This window comes from Diabrotica virgifera, chromosome 5 (genome assembly GCF_917563875.1).
Source record: "Diabrotica virgifera virgifera chromosome 5, PGI_DIABVI_V3a".
Lineage (NCBI taxonomy): Eukaryota > Metazoa > Arthropoda > Insecta > Coleoptera > Chrysomelidae > Diabrotica > Diabrotica virgifera.
Genome location: NC_065447.1, coordinates 207,688,646 through 207,703,234, shown reverse-complemented (window position 1 = coordinate 207,703,234; position 14,589 = coordinate 207,688,646). Strand labels below are relative to the sequence as shown.

Here is a 14,589-nt window from a genome sequence, read left to right as displayed (position 1 = left end):
AGCTCAGGACAGAAGCCGATGGAAAGAGATAGTTGCTCGTATTATAGGGAATCACGACACTCAGCAATGAGAAAACGACTGAGGAGGAGGAGGATCAGCAAATCTAATAAGATGTAAATTTCAGCTAGAGGGTCAGATAATAGAACAAGTGATGTAGTTTAAATATCTAGGCATCACACTATCTAACTATGAAAAGCTCGAAACAGAAGTGGAAGATCACGTGAATATAGCAAACAAAACCGCAGGTTGCCTGAATGATACAATGTGGAGAAATAAAAATATCGGAAAAAGAAATGAAAGGCATAATTTACAAAACAGTCATCAGATCAGACCAATAATGACATACGCGGCAGACATACGACCTCAAACAGAGAGGACAAAAAGATTGCTCGAAACAGCGGAGATGAAAACCCTTCGAAAAATCGATGGTAAGACTATGGGACAGAGCTAGAAGTACATATATACGACGAAGATGCTAGGTGGAGAACATTAATAACTGGGTAAGAATCAGAGTAGAATGGAATGACCACATGAACCGAATGACAATAAATAGAGTAGTAAGGACAGCGAGAGACGGTTCCCCAATAGGAAGACGATCAGTGGAAAGACCACGAAAACGATGGAACGACAACTTACGGAGGCACATTGAAAAAACAGACAGAGTCATTTCTATACAAAAAGACGAAGAAGAAATAAGTGCCAAATAATCAAATAAATCAAATACAAAAAAAATATATTCGCTCTGTGCGTGACCATGGTGGGGGTAACCTAAAACGATGCCAGCGTGAGTAGCGGCGAAATATGACAATAGGTGCGTTCACGGATACAATTGACAAATTGTCGCCGACAATTTCTAACCTCACTTAATATAAATAATACCGTTATTAGATAAATATACAAGGTACCTATATTTACTTTTAACTAATATTAATAACTAATTATTAAATCATACTAGGTAAATATACCTTGTATATCTATCTATTAACGATATTATTGTCAGTGATGAATCAATAACAAAAGTTAACCATTTTAAATACCTAGGATGTTGGATAAACGAGACACTAAATCCGGATGAAGAAATTAAAACTCGTATAGAAATTGCAAGAGGAGCATTTATGAAACTTAGATCTATTCTGAGCAACTCTCAGCTGAACTTACAACTAAGAATCAAGTTCCTAAAATGTTATGTGTATCCTGTATTACTATATGGATGTGAAACCTGGATCATGAAGGTTAACATGATGAACAAATTAGAAGCCTTTGAGATGTGGTCGTATCGTAGAATGCTCAGAATATCTTGGGTTCAACGCATTTCAGACAAAGAAGTCTTAAACAGAGTAGGCCAAGGCGAAGGTGACTTAATGAAGATGATAAAAAAGAGAAAACTTGAATATCTGGGGCATATAATGAGAGGTAGCAGATACAGGATGCTGCAGTTAATACTCAATGGAAAGATCGACGGAAAAAGAGGAATTGGTCGAAAGAAATATTCATGGCTCCGAAACCTTCGTCAATGGACTGGCTTATCAGCAGATCAATTGTTACATGCCGCACAAGATCGAGAACGATATCGGCAAATTGTTATGGAAGCTACCCATGCCTAAATTTGGGCACGGTACTTAAAGAAGAACGATATTATTTATATTATTTTAAAGTGAGCATGCGTGTTCTGACAATTTATCCAATTTTCTGACAATTTCAGGTACCCGCGAACGCAACTATTATTGAAGCTATCTTTGTAATGCCACTGTCATTGTTTGTATAACAAATTTTATCAACAATGGTAAATAAATGTTGCGTATTTAATGGTGCTAATAATATCCAAAATAGTGAGTGTAGTTTTTATAGATCTCCAATAATTGCATATAAATTAGAGACAATATTTAAACTAGGAGAAGTAAACTCAAAAGACAGAATCCAGTAATCAGTCTCGGAAAACTAATAACATTAATAAGTCGTTAAGGAGTTATAAAAACAGCAGTTTTTTATATAAAAGCAGACTAAGAACCTAAACATTAGGGGAATAACTCAGAAAACAAAAAAAATCGCAGATATAACTTAATTAACCTATGAATCTTTGACAAAATAATTGATATAATCATTTACTATTAATCATCGTTCAACCCGGATCTATCCACTGCTGGATATAGGTCTCCCTCAGTCTTTTCCATGCATTTCTGTTTTGTGTATTATTATTGTTCTGCATTACTATTAAACGAGTATTAAAATAATTTTCGTCGAAAACAACGACGCTGTTCAACTCTGAAGCCTGGTGAGTTTAATTTTAATTTTGACTTTGGGTGGGTTGGAGTCAATAAAAGGGTCTGTTAGAAGACTATTTTTTATTACTCGAGCTTTCAAATGTATTACATTCTTTTTTAAGAGCTAGAATGCATGAAAATTAAATGATACAGTGGAAACAAAAATAATGTAAAAAATAACTCACCAGATAAATCTAGATTGGTTATTAAACTTGCTAACAAATAACAACACATTAAGAGTAAAATTGTTAATATTAAAATTAATTTTTTTCAGACTACATAACAAAATAATGGTCAGAAGATTTGAATTTTGGCCAAGGTCTTTATAAATAAATTTCGGGAAACTGGAAAAATTTATACAAAAAATTAACGTCCATGTCAGTGAAAACCAGCATACATCGACAAGTAGTAACTATATTATTTATCTATGGACAAGTAGCTTAAAGTGAGATATAAGGCATTCCAACATGCTGTCAAAATTGAATCAATATGGCGGCTGGAAGGGAAACATAAAAATGTTATTCTATCAGTTCTTAATAAGTTTTAGAACAATTTAGTTGCGTTTTTTTGTAATTTTGTTTTGTACAAGGATTCACTTAACATTTTCACTGGAAAAATTATTTTAAAAAGATAATATGTCTCATTTCTGTTGTGTTTTGATGTGTAAAAATGCGAGGTAATCATGATAAAGTTCAGTTTTATCGGTTACCATCAGTGCTATATTTTAAGCATAAAACAACTAAATAAGTTATCATCTGAGAGATAAAAACATAAAACAAATAAACAAGGTATTATCTGAGAGACAAAAACAATGGTTAAATTGAGTAACGTCCTATAAAAATGCTAAATAACTAACTATGTCCATGTTACTTACGCTTGCAAAACTGTCAAACCGTAGGTTAACTCAGACCCCTTGAGGGAAAGTGGACCTATATTATTTATTTTGCCAATCTTTTGCTTGTACCGGGTGGCCAACTAAGAACGGCCGTCGGCTATATCTCAGAAACGGATTATGTCAGAGCTTCGGGATAAAAAATTTTATGACAAAAGTGACCTCGAGAAAAGCCTGGAAATTATTTTTAGAATTGTAGGTCTACCGCTAGATGGCGCAATTTAAACAGAAAAATTTAAAAAGGAAAATTTGACAAAATTTTACCAATTAACAGGCATTCAAAATACGATCATCTTATTCTTCATAAAATTATGCGTATATTTTGTAATACAAGTTTTGGTCAATCTTTTAAAATAAGAGGTAGGGGAGAGTGGGAACCTTGTTACGGAAAAGTGCTTGTAAGTCCGGTTCTGCTTAACCGATCTTTACAAATTTGGTCTTGTTGTAAACAGCTCTTTACTGGCAATGTAGGAGTTATAATGTCGAAGCAACCTAATATGTTTGGTACCTGCTAGAGGGCGCTATTTAATTTTTATTTTAAATCTAGTTTTCCTTGAAAAATATTAAATAGAAACATACCGTTTTATTATCAGATTATAAAAGAAGAATAAATTAGCAATAAAATACCGAAAACAGCATGTCGATATCTTCTTCCAATCCGGAGATATCTTAAAAAACGTGTTAAATGGGAGAAACTTTTATGCTTAACTTAACAGTAGTTATAAACCCACTAACTTAACTAATAATTGCATAGGTCTTACAAATTACATTAATTTACAATAACAATACATTGTAAATCATAAATTATAAAAAAAAATGCTCAGATACAATTGGCTTTTAACTACATAAATTAAAATTTATACTTACCTACTACCAATAATACACAAACTAAGTACCTAAGTAAATTCCAAAATAGTAATTACTGAGAAAAAACTAAGACTAATGGCGCCCAAGGTGCTCAAAATGTTGTCCATCATTTGCAATACAAGACAAAAGTCTCCGACGAGTGGATAAAACGGAAGCTTCAATTTCTGCTACTGGGATGCTTTGTATTGCATCTCGTATTCTTTGAATCATATTATCCCTTGTCGTAGGTCTATTAATAAAAACTATCTCTTTTATTCTTCCCCACAAATAAAAATCCAAACACGTTAGGTCGGGGGACCTTGCTGGCCAAGCAAATAGGCTTCCACGTCCTATCCACCTATCAGGATAGGTTTGGTCTAAGAAATTCCGAACACCTCTATAGTAATGTGCTGGGCACCCATCATGCTGAAAAATCATGTCTCGACGAGTTGCTAATGGTACGTCTTCTAAAAGTAGTGGCAATTGGTTCATTAGAAAATCTAAATAATTTTCTCCATTCAAATTTTCATTAAAAAAATATGGTCCAATTATTTGTCCACCTAGAATACCGCACCATACATTAACAGACCAACGACCCTGATGCCGAACCTCCTGCATCCAATGGGGATTCGTTTCAGACCAGTAATGCATATTATGGCGATTTACATGGCCATCACTACGAAATGTAGCCTCATCTGACCACATAATACTTGAAAGTAATTCGGGGTTGTCGTCTATCATATTTAGTAGCCAGTTACAATAATCCAGCCTGGTATCGAAATCTTCAGCATTTAAATGTTGGTGTAGGACAAGGTGATATGGATGCAATCTAAAATAGTAAATTTTGAGATAATTAAAATTTTGCAAAATGTGGAAAATATAAATATTTACAAACTATCATTCAAATATTGGATGAACTATAAAAATTATGGCGTATTCTAATTGCGAATAAAGTAAACGAATATGATTTACTAAAGTTACCTGTGGTCTCTTAAAATATTTTGGACAGTGGTTCGACTTATTCCCAAACTTCTGGCGATAGCTCTTGTGCTTAAATGGGGGTTTACATTTATAAACGCTAAAACGTTTATTACATTTTCCTCAGTGCGACCTATACGACGTCTTCGATGCAAAGGTAAATGCACACTTCCTGTCGTACGTAAACGTTGTGCGATTCGAATAAAAACTCGTCTACCGTGATGTCGTCTGTTGGGATACTGCTGTGCATATACTCTAGCAGCAACAGTGGCATTTCTCATACATTCAAAATAAACTGCCAACATGTCAAAAGCTTCTTCATTTGTAATAATCATATTTTTATATTTATATTAACGAATGTAATTAATTAAAAAGGTAACAACATAAACAATAGACACAATTACAACGCCATTAAAAGTTTTGACATTAGAAGCGATATTCATTTGTTAATCATAGCCTTGCTTGTAGGTATGTAAAGGGCAATTTATTTTATACTTATTACTGAAGTGTAATAATTTGACTGTTACTGATTAATCGACTTAGGTAATAGTTTCCTAATACTTTTCATCAGTCCTTGATTCATAAGATAAATGGTGGTACAATATACCTACTTACCTAATAATATAGTAACATAATAAGTCGAAATTAGAATATGCATAAAAGTTTCTCCCATTTAACACGTTTTTTAAGATATCTCCGGATTGGAAGAAGATATCGACATGCTGTTTTCGGTATTTTATTGCTAATTTATTCTTCTTTTATAATCTGATAATAAAACGGTATGTTTCTATTTAATATTTTTCAAGGAAAACTAGATTTAAAATAAAAATTAAATAGCGCCCTCTAGCAGGTACCAAACATATTAGGTTGCTTCGACATTATAACTCCTACATTGCCAGTAAAGAGCTGTTTACAACAAGACCAAATTTGTAAAGATCGGTTAAGCAGAACCGGACTTACAAGCACTTTTCCGTAACAAGGTTCCCACTCTCCCCTACCTCTAATTTTAAAAGATTGACCAAAACTTGTATTACAAAATATACGCATAATTTTATGAAGAATAAGATGATCGTATTTTGAATGCCTGTTAATTGGTAAAATTTTGTCAAATTTTCCTTTTTAAATTTTTCTGTTTAAATTGCGCCATCTAGCGGTAGACCTACAATTCTAAAAATAATTTCCAGGCTTTTCTCGAGGTCACTTTTGTCATAAAATTTTTTATCCCGAAGCTCTGACATAATCCGTTTCTGAGATATAGCCGACGGCCGTTCTTAGTTGGCCACCCGGTACCTGCTAGCACCGTTAAGGGAATGGGTACGTATTTTCGGCTGCAATGCTATTCAAATGGGGATTTATTTTTTTCGAATCCTGAGAAAACTAATAAATATTTTTGAAAAATTTAAACGCAGAATGAAAGATTACGTTATTAGCGAGGGCCGAAAGTCCCTGAGAACTTCTATAATGTTTATTTTAATAAGTTACAGGGGTGAAAAACTAAGAGAAAATTTAGTGTGATTTTTAATTTCAAATATCTCATTCAAAATAAACTCTTTATTTATTCTAAGGGACTTTCGGCTCTCGGTAATAATTTAGTCTTTCATTCTGCGTTTAAATTTTTCAAAAATATTTATTGGTTTTTTCAGGAAAAAAATGAACACAATATCCGTGGTAATATTTTCCAAATCTACCTTTGTCTTACAACGCAACGCACTCAATCGAATAGAATATTGTCAGTCAGACAGTGACTATCAGTGACAATTTTAAATATTTGACATGGCATCGGGAATATTTTGAGTTGTTGATTAAATAATATTGATATATAGTGTATTTGATAAATAATTGATTTAAGACGTGAACTTAATAAAAAGTTATTTATTGTGTATTATTTGTGGAATATCCAAGCAGAGAATACATCAGGATAATATATTCTGTGATCCAAGTATTTTGTTGTTAAAGATGTTCAAAATTGTAAGCGTTCCATAGTAACAATATATTATTAAAAAATCACTTTAACAGTTTTCCTCTTTTCTCGATTGAGTATTAGTTTTTGTTGTACATATAAATTATTACAATCACTGAATACATAGTTAGTGAAAAAATTATCAGTAGTAATTGCACAAGAGCTCTGAAATTCTATATTAATTTTAGAGATCGAGTGCAATTTGTTGCGATTATTTCATGAATAAAACTGTTCAAAACCAAAATTTTATTGTAATTTATTTATGTAAGTACAAATTAGTACAATTAAACAAACAGTTGTTATAAATATTAATTTGACGGTTGAAAGTCATCATTTTTATAATTTTTAAAACATTAATTGTCATTAATGTCACTGAATGTATTTTTTCGTAGCAACGAAGGGCATCTGACGTAATATACTTGACGACGGGAAATTATCAAAAATTATCGATTTAATTTAGATTTCTGTAGCTTTCTATTGGTCAGAATCTCCTATGAATGAAATAATCACATTTATGAACTGAATTTATACAAATAACAGTTATCCACGAATATTCAAAAGCCATCTCTTTAAGTTAATGATGACATTTTCAAGTAGAATGACATTCTAGTAATGTTTACATATCCATACCAGTGTGAATTTACTACACGTAATTTGCCGTGTAAAGGCAGAAAAAGTAGGGATAGCCGTAAAATATTTGCGAATTATGTACCGATGGCCTTAACGGTAAAAAACTTAAGAAACAATACGGTACCTACAAATAATATAAACAAACACAATGTTTGACAGTTTCCCTCCCAGCGGTTTCATAAACGTTAAAGTCTTGGAATGCACTTTATTTAAATATTTTACTAATGTAATAATTTAAAAAAAAAGAAGATTTAAATAAATAGATACATATCTTCTTAGTTTACAGAAGCACAAAAGAATGTAACAAGGATATGAAAAAAACAAAAAAGAAAACAACCAATGTGATGTACTTATGGTGCTATGAATGAATTATAAAAAAAAATGATGTAATTATAAATTTTACTTTAATCCAATTGGAGATGTTAAGTCACAATGACGACCTCTCGTGGATTTCGGCGGAAATAAAATTGAAGGTGTTTTTGTTCTTTCTCTTTTTATTGGCCTGATATATTGAGGGGTTTTAATGTCAAATTTTTAAATTTGAATTTTGAAATTTTCGCGAAAAAATATTCATTGTTTACATTTACAAATTGGTGGCTAATATACAATTATTAACATGGAATTTTCACGTTTCAATAAAGGTTGGCGTCGATGTTGTATAGAAACTTGTAAAAAAAATCTGCTGGTGGAGTACAACTGCATTATTGTCCAGTTAAAAAAACGGAACAAGTATTATGGATCGAAGCTTGCGGTTTAAGCAAAAATATCAAGTATTTTTATATTTGCAGTGACCACTTTAAAAAAAGACGATTACATTACTGCAAGTAAGTAATTTATATTAATGATACTTATCTTTATACTAAACAGATATGTGCACAGTGTACCTATAATTAGATCACAATCTTTTATAAAATTATCAAATTATCAACTATATATTTTTAGCTACTGTGCATAATAGTAAAAGACGTTTGAAAAAGTTAGATAGTAGTCCCATCGCATAATAGTAAAAGACGTTTGAAAAAGTTAGATAGTAGTCCCATCGATTAATCTATTAGCATCAGTAGAATCAAAAGAATGTGTTCGTCCTAAATTTACTCCAAATATTCTACAACACACACATGTCATAAGAACACTTTTAATTAAATCGTTTGTATTAAAATTTATTAATTATATTGATTTTCGAAATGAAGATTTCATGCTAATAATTTTATATTACCCACCAATTTGTAAATGTAAACAATGAATATTTTTTCGCGCGTTTAAAATTTCAAAGTTTGACAACGATTTGACATTAAAACCCCCATTATAGCAGGCCAAGAAAAAGAAAAAGAAAAAAAACACCCTCAATTTTAGTTCCGCCGAAATCCACGAGAGGTGGTCATTGTGACTTAACACCAATGTTCAAATAATCCTAATACTTAATACAACGTAATATAATTATACACATAACTAATATAGAATATACATAAAAAGGTAGTATTTATTGGTTTAAATCAGAATTGTTTTTTATTACTTTAGGCAAGAAAATAAAAAATTCGAAATACAAACATAGTATAGCACAGACTGAATATATGAAGTAAATTCAAAAAATAAAAGCCAAACTTTACCGCCCTTTTGGTGAATAACTAAAGCTAATCTATTATTAAAATTAATGCTTACCTTCGTTCATGTTAAATATTCTTACAAACGCCAATAAGGATCCGTCAACGGGCAGAGGTCCTTTTTTGATAAAAAAGTTACTGCTAGGCTGTATATTTAGTTTGTGTAATAACTCTACTCTCTTCTCTTGTAGTGGATCAGATTTACTGATGCCCAACTTAATCCAGTATCCGTCGTGTTCGTTATTTTCATAAACAAATCTAAAACAGTTAATAAATAATCTGAAGAATGGCATATAAAACATAATATGGTTGTGGACAGGATTGACCCGGGTAGAGCCTATTTCTGAACCCTTTAAAGACAATGAAGTGCTCAACTCTAAGAATGGATACTTCTTTTCCTAGCCTACAAAGACACCTTAGAGCGGGACCATTGTATCACTTTGTGGTTCGTTATTGGCTTCCCAAACGTGTTAAGAACCCTTCAAATGCAATAATGTCCATAGGACCCCGCAGAAACCTTATGGGAAATGGCTCTCTTGTCAAATGCTCTGAAACTTTGGGTTCTGGTAGTCCTTGATGTGTAGAACAAAAGACTCAATAGGCGCATAGCTCCAAAAAAATCATGGTTTTAAGATATAAGCCTCTGAAGTTATAGATACAGTGAGGACGTTTGAGTTGGAATAAATTCATTTTCTCGAGAATGGGAGACTCTGGAGATAAATTACAAATCAGGTCGATTTTTATTTTTAAATTATAATTTTTTGGCATATATATCATACTAGTGACGTCATCCATCTGGGCGTGATGGCGCAATCGATGATTTTTTTAAATAAGAATAGGGATCGTGTGATAGCTCATTTGAAAGGTTATTAAATTCTCTGTTCAATAATATAAACATTAACAATATTATTTATACAGGGTGCCAACATTTTTTTTAATTAAATTAATTGAGACAAAAGGAAGAATGTATATAATTTATTTAATTCGAAATACATTTTACTGTTGTCTAAAACCAGGAAAAAATGTTTAGTTGGTAAATAAATATTGTTTTTCGCTTAAATTCAATATTAAAGCTGCTACCCACCTGCCTCTTAGCAGTTTGAACATTTAGTTTAAGCGAAAGGGGTCGTGCGATAGCTTATTTAAAAGGATATTTAATTCTCTATTCACTAACATAAACACTAACATAATTATTTATACAGGGTGCCCAATTTTTTTTTAATTAAATAAATTGAGACAAAAAGAAGAATGTATATAATTTATTTAATTCGAAATACATTTCACTGCTGTCAGAAAACAGAAAAAATGTTAATTTGAAAAATTAACATTGCTTTTCGCTTAAATTAAATATTCAAACTCCTAAGAGGCAGGTAGGTGGCAGCTTTAATATTGAATTTAAGCGAAAAACAATATTTATTTATCAGATAAACATTTTTCCTGTTTTCGGACAACAGTAAAATGTATTTCGAATTAAATAAATTACATACATTCTTCTTTTTGTCTAAATTAATTTAATTTAAAAAAATTTTTTGGGCACCCTGTATAAATAATTATGTTAATGTTGATATTATTGAATATAGAATTGAATAACCTTTCAAATGAGCTATCACACGATCCCTATTCTTACTTAAAAAAATCATCGATTGCGCCATCACGCCCAGATGGATGACGTCACTAGTATGATATATATGCCAAAAAATTGTAATTTAAAAATAAAAATCGACCTGATTTGTAATGTATCTCCAGAGTCGCCCATTCTCGATAAAATGAATTTATTCCAACGCAAATGTCCTCACTATACCTATAACTTCAGAGGCTTATATCTTAAAACCATGATTTTTTGGAGCTATGCGCCCATTGAGTCTTTTGTTCTACACATCAAGCACTATCAGAACCCAAAGTTTCAGAGCACTTGACAGAGAGCCATTTCCCATAAGGTTTCTGCGGGGTCCATGCTTCAAGTTCCAAATTTAGAACTTTATAATCATTCTAAATCCTGTCTAAGGAGTCAACTCCCGTAATAGACTTCCTCACAGGAATAGGAGCCTTACAGAAAGCTTCAAACTTCCTTAATTATATCCCTTATGTTAGCTCAGCTGGATCAAAATCTTGCACCTCTGTGAAACATATTTTCTTTCCGGCAATAAACCACATTAAATAGAGGTGCATATACGTATAAGCATAAGAAAGATCATGGTGTAGATGAGACAAGATCAAAGTGACTGGGCATGTATGATAAGAAAAACACATTACTTTAGTAGATCATACAGGAAAAGATATTATCGATGAACGAAAAATACTTGAAACATGGAGAAATTATATAAACGAATTGTACCAAGAGAACAGGCCAAATATACAAAGCAATGTAACTCAAGAAGAACCTCAAATTTTAAAATCTGAAGTTCTTCATGTAATAAAATTAGCCAAAACCAAGAAAGCAACTAGACCAGACAATATAGTTGAAATTATTAAGGACGTGTATATTACAGTCATTGCGAAAGATAACAAGATGTGAAGGATCTTATAAATATATTTCAGATTATTCTAAAATCATATGATATAAATATATGATATAAATATGGCACATATGACATATTTGACGTTAATATGTAATATTTATTTACTATTTTTGATAAAATTTGATATACAAACAATGACAGTGACAATACAAATTATCGCCAAAATTGTCATATTTCGCCGCTACGGACGCTAATAATTTCATGTATCACCACCATGGTCACACATGGAGCGAATAGAGTGTTAAAAGCATAAGTATAACTAACCAAATCTAATCTTACCCATTGTGAATAAAAAAGTCAGCATTCGTTCTGGCTCCATAAAAGATAAAGAACTGTTCTCCCGGTTGGTAATCTTTTAGTGCCAAACATTCGCATCTTTGCAAATCAGGATTATAATCAGTGCTTATCTACAAAAAAAAATCAATGTTTCAATAAATACAATCAATCTAAAAGGGCCTAGCCGGGCAAGATGATGAAAAATGCCCCCCAACTCGATTCGAATTCTATATAAGTCACCGTTTGGCACATATAGAGAAACTCACTTTCTGAAATTTTTAGCCCACCTAGAGCCTAATTAGGCTTTTTATGTTTTTATTTTTTATCTCGGCCGCATCGAGAGCTAGCAAAAAACTTTAAATAAAAAAGTTGTAGGTTTCAAAAAGTTCTGTCCCCAAAAAACGTTTTTTTTTTAATTTTTTTTTCGGGAAATTGAAATTTTAGGGCGATTATAAAATTTTAAATGAGTATAAAAAAATAATTAAGACATTCGTTTTCGCGAAAAAAATTTATAACGTGTATTTTTGCATAACGTATCACCCTGAATTTTTTCAGATTTTTAAAATTAGTGAAACGTACTTTTAAAAATAAAAAAAACGCATTTTCTTGTTTTTTTTTCGCTCTTTGATACAATTTTATACATGGTGTTTAAAAAAAGGTAACACCGTCACTAGGATAGATAAAAAACTGAAAAATAATTGGGGTTTGCTTAATAAAAATTTTTTGTAATGCCATCCATTTTCAAGATACAGGGCGTCGAGGAAAACAAAATTTTACACATTTTTTACGATTTTTCCGAAACAACTGGCAACATTGTAATGATATTTTTGACATACAATTAAGAATTTTATATTCATCATTGGCGCGGATACGAGTAATGGTCTGAACTTTTTAAAGAAAAAAAGGTAGTACCCCACTGACATATTTCAAATTAACAATCATTTTTCAATTCTTCGTTGAATTTGTGACAGAAATCTATCTTCCTTTTTTTTTCATACGACGCGCCGTTTTCATGCAAAAAATAAAATATCTTAATATTTCCAAAATATTGGAATGTACGGTACGAGTTACCGAGTATAATGTAGTGTATATTGTATAGAAACTTAACATGTATTATTGTGTTTTCAATTTATCAATCAAAGGCAAAATGAAAATTGAATTAATTTTTTTTTTAAATAACGCGGGCACATAAATTTGATACACCCTGTATATTGATCTGTAAATATTTATTAGAATTTAGTTTGGATGTAAGTGGATTTCTTTTTTAATGAGCTTTCCGATGAACCATTAAAGACTTTTGTGAATAATTAAAGTGAAAAGAACGATGTATTTAGTTTTAAAATGGAAAAAGATTGTTTATTACGGGAACTATAGAATCCACAGGTAGAGGTAATTATTATTTTCTAGAAAAATGGTTTAAAAGAAAGTTTGGAATTTTAATATCTTTGTTTCAACCCGAGTAAATGTGTAGAGTTTCCCCGAAAGTAATTAGGATGGCCGGAATAATTTTGAAAGAATGACTGTTTGTTTGTCGAATGGAAAAGAGAAATGTTTCTGATTCTTGGCAATTTGGAAGGGGAAAAGTAGTTTGAATGTTGAGTGAGTTTGAAAAAGAAGTCAGTATGTTATTGGCATCGCTGAGGAGCAGTTCGACGTTTTCGTGGATAGATAGTTAGCAAGTACCGGTGGTTGTTGGATAGTGTAGAATAGTGCTGAAAAGTGGAACGAGAGACAGATCAAACTGAGACGAAATACCTCTTTGATTCTGTATTATTGTGAGAAGGAGAGCAGAGAATTTTTGGAGTTCTGTTTGAATCGAGTACTGGTCAAAAGAGGCTTTGGCTCGTTGGAGAATTGGTGCTGGTATGCTGATAGTTTTGAAGCTGGAGAACAGAGAGGGCTTTGATGAGTAGCCTTTAACATAGTCAACGAGGGAGAGCTGTTTTGGGTCACGAGAAGACATCAGAGTGAGTGAAGCAAAAGGTCAGTCAACTTATGTGAAAGATATTTTTATGTTCGGAAACTAAAATTTTGAGTAAAAAGCGTAGGAATTAAAATTCCAATATTTCAGAAAGTAAATATGAAGTATAGCTAATCTTGCGAATACATAATTTGGTTTTGTTTATTTTGTTGTACCAAAGGCATCGGGAACAAACCGATAAATTGTTTTTTTTTAACTAGAATAAATTTAAGTGGTAAAAATTTTCATTCGGACATCTGTGTCCACAGGTTTTAGATTTGATAGATTTTTAGAGTATTGATTTTGATAAATAAAAGACAATTCTGTATGTTTATTTGATATTTGGCTTTATTTCTTTTACCTATTTTATCCCGATTAGGATCAACTAAGAGATACTGAAACCACGAGAGAAGATAAGTATAACGTAAGATAATTTAGACATTTTTTAATATTATAAAAAGGAACCCTGAGATTTTTTTTATTCAATTTTTATGTATGATTTGCGACAATTAAATAATTAATCAAATAAATAATAATTAATATAAAATTAATAAGAAGCAGATCATAACAGTATGTAGTTCGACTACTTTGTACAAGGGTTAAGATGTTTTATTTCTTGCATAAAAATGGCGCGTCGTATGAAAAAATGGGAAGATAGATTTTTTG

At 31.5% G+C, this 14,589-nt stretch overlaps 1 protein-coding gene across 3 annotated transcripts in view; it reads right to left on the bottom strand.

Moving 5' to 3' along the window:
• LOC114332887 (actin-histidine N-methyltransferase) overlaps window positions 1-14,589 on the bottom strand; it is a 150,804-nt gene that overhangs the window by 19,109 nt on the left and 117,106 nt on the right. For all 3 annotated transcript variants that reach the window (XM_050651765.1, XM_050651767.1, XM_050651766.1), the window contains exons 3-4: window positions 11,967-12,094; window positions 9,227-9,426 (exon numbers count right to left, since the gene is read on the bottom strand). In XM_050651765.1, the coding sequence (XP_050507722.1) occupies window positions 9,227-9,426; window positions 11,967-12,094 (328 nt within the window). The remainder of the gene's footprint in view (window positions 1-9,226; window positions 9,427-11,966; window positions 12,095-14,589) is intronic.